The sequence below is a fragment of the Sinocyclocheilus grahami genome, unplaced genomic scaffold (assembly GCF_001515645.1).
Source record: "Sinocyclocheilus grahami isolate Dianchi unplaced genomic scaffold, SAMN03320097.WGS_v1.1 scaffold1781.1, whole genome shotgun sequence".
NCBI classification, from domain to species: domain Eukaryota; kingdom Metazoa; phylum Chordata; class Actinopteri; order Cypriniformes; family Cyprinidae; genus Sinocyclocheilus; species Sinocyclocheilus grahami.
The window spans coordinates 136,202-140,865 of record NW_015506960.1 but is presented as its reverse complement, the minus strand read 5'-3'; the positions used below and the strand labels follow the sequence as shown (position 1 = coordinate 140,865).

The following is a 4,664-nucleotide window of genomic DNA, read 5'->3' as shown; positions in this document are numbered from 1 at the left end:
TATATATATATATAGAGAGAGAGAGTTCGTGTTAATGCTGGTAACATCTGAAAGTTTGGATGAATAGTGATTAATAAGCAGAAAGACAAATATCATGAGTGTAAATATAATTACCTGCACAGTATGCTGAATAGCAGATAGTTGGTCTAACCAGCTCATAGACATAATAATTGCCTGGACAGGCTTTGACTTTAATGGGAAAAGACCCGAAATAGCAGCAGTAATTGTTATAGTGACCGCAGACATCTCGAGTGACGACTCCATCTTCAACTGTTGGGTGTCCACCACGAATCCACAGTGGAGCAGCAGTGCCACAGCTATACTGAGCAACACACGTGTCTGGGATGTGAGCGCTCATGTTGTTAATGAAGAGACGATACCAGCCGCTCCAGGTGACATACTGGTCACAATTACTGCCTGAAGCATATATGTTAGTGGCTCTCCATGGATTGTCCAGCACAGTGTAGTTGTAGCAGGGGTCAACAGAGGTATATTCTGTAATTAAAATATTTATTTTTTAGCAGTACATTATACAGTACAAATGAACATTACTAGCAGCTGTTCTCATACAGTCTGCTTCAGAAATGAAGACAACTTTACTAATCAGCAGAAACGGGTTTATTTCCCCAGATTTAAATTCTAATACAGGTCCAAATGCACAGAAGCTCAACACGCCAATCTACAGATCTGATCATGTACAGTTAAAATACCACAGCACAATACATTACCAACTGATTCAGTGCTTTCTGATAGTGGCACCTGGTAGTCGAGGTTGGCACTGCATGCTAATGCTAGTTTAGCTTTTTGTTTTTGCCTCTTGTGGAGAAAAATTGTAAAAAAGTTTTTGAAAACAGAGGAAGAAGTTTTAGGAGAGAGGAAAATCCAGAACTTAAAGGTCCCATATTGTCAAAACTGAAATTTCCTGGCTTTTTTCACGATTACTGAGGTCTAGGGGCTATTTAACTACCATATAAGTTTCAAAACAGTCAGTCCACAGTAAAATGCACACAGCCTGCTTAAAGTTCTAGCTATTTTTCACGAACCGTTGTGATTTCCGTAAAAAGTTGAGGGCAGAACTACACAGTCACCGCCGTCAGTCACCACCCCGAGCACCGCCCACAGTCCCACTCTCCTTTTGCCAAACCCCCACAACAATGTATATACAATTACAAATGATTATATATGAATTGTCAGTTTGTTGTTTTACACACATGCACAGACATTATTTCATACACGACATAGTCATGAGATGCAAGAAACATAGACATATGGCAAGAAATCTGTAGACGCGCCCATAACAACAAAAGACAATACTTTATTGAACCTTTTCTGATAAGAAGTGTGGGCTGCAAACGCGAGCATTTTTGTTGATCCTTTCTGTCCAGTCTGCTCGTTTTATCGCGTTTAACCAAAGCTGTCGGTTTTTTGTCTGGCAGTGGTAGCAGATCACAGCTGTCGTCGGTTTTTGGTCTGGCAGTGGCAGCAGATAAGCGATCAAATTTCTAATTTGAGGCTGTATTACGTAGATTCTGGCACCCTACATCACAACATGATATTTTAAGCTCCTTATGTAGCCGAACCTGCGCTGGTTTGAATGGGCCACCTCCCGTTTCCCCTTTGTTGTGTTGCCTCCAGCTAGCGCTGTGACGTCGCTGACCCTAGTTACCTGTGGTTGGCCTTGTTGTGTGTCACTCAGAAAACAACAGGCCAATCAGAAGAGAGGCTCATGAATATTAATTAGACAGGACAAAATCGACCTGTTCTTAGCAGAGCTCCTGAGAGAGGAGCTGTAAAAATATATTTAGATGGTTTTTGGTACTTATACCGCAAATATATATTCTTAAGCAGACATCTCGAGTGACGACTCCATCTTCAACTGTTGGGTGTCCACCACGAATCCACAGTGGGGCAGCAGTGCCACAGCTATACTGAGCAACACACGTGTCTGGGATGTGAGCGCTCAAGTTGTTAATGAAGAGACGATACCAGCTGCTGGAGGTGAGATCACTGTCACACTTGTAGGAGCTTGATAGGTGACTGCTGTTGGCTCTCCATGGATCGTCCAGCACAGTGTAGTTGTAGCAGGGGTCAACGGAAGAATACACTGCAAAAAAAAAAAATCCCATAAAAACTGTAATTTTCTGGCATTAGGCAAAAATGTCTGTTAAATAGAAAAGTATTGTTTAATTAAAAGCATAGATAATCTGAATAAAAAACTGACAATGGAAACAATAATTTCATTGTAAATTGCCTTAAACCATCCAGTGCAAAAAAAACAAAAAAAACAACAACTAATATTTATGTTGTGTTAATAACGTGATTACAGTATCACTGTGAACTTCATTTGAGTCAACTAAAAAAAGAATATTTCTGTACATAAAATGAATCTAAACACTATGTGTATCTGAAACTCTTAGGCTTAGGGTTTCAGAATCTGGCAGTAAGTTTTGGGATTTCATTTTTAGTCCATCTTCTATCCTGAAAAGTCTGTCTTGCAGAGATTGACTAAAAATGAGCTGCTAAAACTCTGAATAAATTCTCCAAAACAGTGGTAAAAGAGGATGTGGTGCTGGACCTTCAAGAGTCACTCTCAACTTTTCTGTATATAAAGCCTATACAAATTAGTCTTTGTGTATTTCACAACACTTCAGCATGTTATTCTTATTAAGTGAGTGTCATTTTTTAGGATATTTTTACCCAAGCAAAATCTCTGAGAACCTGACACCTTGCACTTCTGGAGACTCCAGGAAGGTTGCAGTTCTGGAAAATGGTGGAAATGGAGACTAAATGGTTCCTGATGGTTTTACGCATAATTATTCACATTAATTATTAATTATTTTAGTCTAAGAAGAATTCTAATTAGAAGCTAAAGTTTGTGACCAAACTTAAAATGTTGGCTTGACAAAGCGGCATGGGCAGCCTTGAGGCAAAAGAGCCAGAATACTTGTGTGTTCGGCGTTCTTGAGCTGCCCCGCTGCAAACAAAAGTACAACGGTTATAGTTTTCATAATATTTTTCTATTGACCCTTGCTATGTTGTATTCTAATAAAAAAGCCAATTAGGCTATGACAACAGCTTGGACAGAGTTGGCTAGCTGGATGTGAAATAAGTCATGCCTTTTATTGTTTTACCAGTTTGTTATTTCAAAGTCCTGTAGTCCTGTCACCGAAGCGTTGTGGGCAACGACAAAGAAGGTAACTGAAACAATGCAGTTTAACTTGAGGCGATCATCGGGGTCCAAGCACAATGGCTTGTGTAGATGAGTTATACAATGGACATGTCTCTTTTCAAGTAAATTATGAGTCTTTATGTGAGTATTATTATATGCACAATATGAAAATAGATAATATAGTGTCCCTTCTTCAGTTGGACATACATTCAGTTATGTCTGACAACTTGACAAACATATTGTCAATACCATTAAAATTAAGATAAAAAAATATATGTTCTATTGGAATATTGAGGATATTACAGTTTTTGAATACTTTTTATATTGGGCTTTATTAAACTTTATGAAAATAAAATGAATTTATATGCTGTTTAATAATACAAGTCAATTTATTGAATTATTTTCACAGTTTTTATCTTGAAGGATTTGCTATCCTGTGGCTTCCTCGTGTGGACAATATTAGTATTATGGCCTTCATCTCTGAATCACATTAATATAAATGGCCAGTGTTTTTGAATGATAACAAATGTTTAATGAGTACGTTACTGATAATATACCCACATTAAACTCAAATTCACTGATTTGGTATCTTATTTCATGCTTTAACATTTGAATTTTCAACATTTTTAAGCAGTAATGATTCATTATTGTGTCACTTGTTATGTGGTTAACAATTATAATATATAAACAATATAATGATTAAAAAAGTACAACAGTTATTGTTTTCATATTATTTTCTATAAACTTTTGTAATTTTGTATTGTAATGAAGAAGCTTTTTATGACAACAAAAAATCGTCATTAGCACAAATTAAACACTAATTTCATATATATTGTCATTAGCAAAAATGTATCACTAATTTAATATATATTGTTTTTCAATAGTTCAAGCACTTTTTAGGTACCTTTTCATAAATATGGCAGTTTCCAAGGTTTTTTTTTAGGATTTAAATTTCAAAAAGTCAAAGTCAAGTACTTCAAACATTTAAAGCACCTTATACGAACCCTGGTAATATTTGTTATAGACCGCAGTAATTTTGTATTCTAACAAAGAAGTTTATTATGATAATAAAAGTATAGATACCAGTAAATTGTGCAATAAGCAAATTGCAAACAATAGCATAAAGTTTTAGGTTTGTAGGTGTTTAGATGCAGAAATGGAAGAATCAAATATTAAATAATATTGCATAAATAAAATAAATAAATAAAAGCAGCCAAGAAAAATTAATGATTTTCTCGGTTTTGGTGGATTAAAACACTCTTAAAACGGATGTGTTAAAAACAACACAACCTTTGTTATGTCTTAACACACCTGTGTGTCTAGTTAAGGACAACACATTGTGTTTATTCAATTTTAGCACAACCAGTGTGTTAGTCTTCTTAACACATACAGTGTCTTAAAATATTTAGCACACTAATGTGTCATAAATCACACAATTTGTGTCATAGATGTGCTATTAACCAGTTAAAATAAATACAATACAAAAAACAAAGCT

The 4,664-nt window shown here is 35.7% G+C and overlaps 1 protein-coding gene across 1 annotated transcript in view; it reads right to left on the bottom strand.

Annotated features, from left to right (window-relative positions):
- Positions 1–114: 114 nt before the first annotated feature.
- The window catches only part of LOC107572605 (uncharacterized), a gene marked incomplete at its 3' end in the record, with an annotated part of 68,933 nt that continues 64,383 nt past the window's right edge, over positions 115–4,664 (bottom strand). The window contains exon 8 of the mRNA XM_016259025.1: positions 115–495. Within this exon, the coding sequence (XP_016114511.1) occupies positions 115–495 (381 nt within the window). The remainder of the gene's footprint in view (positions 496–4,664) is intronic.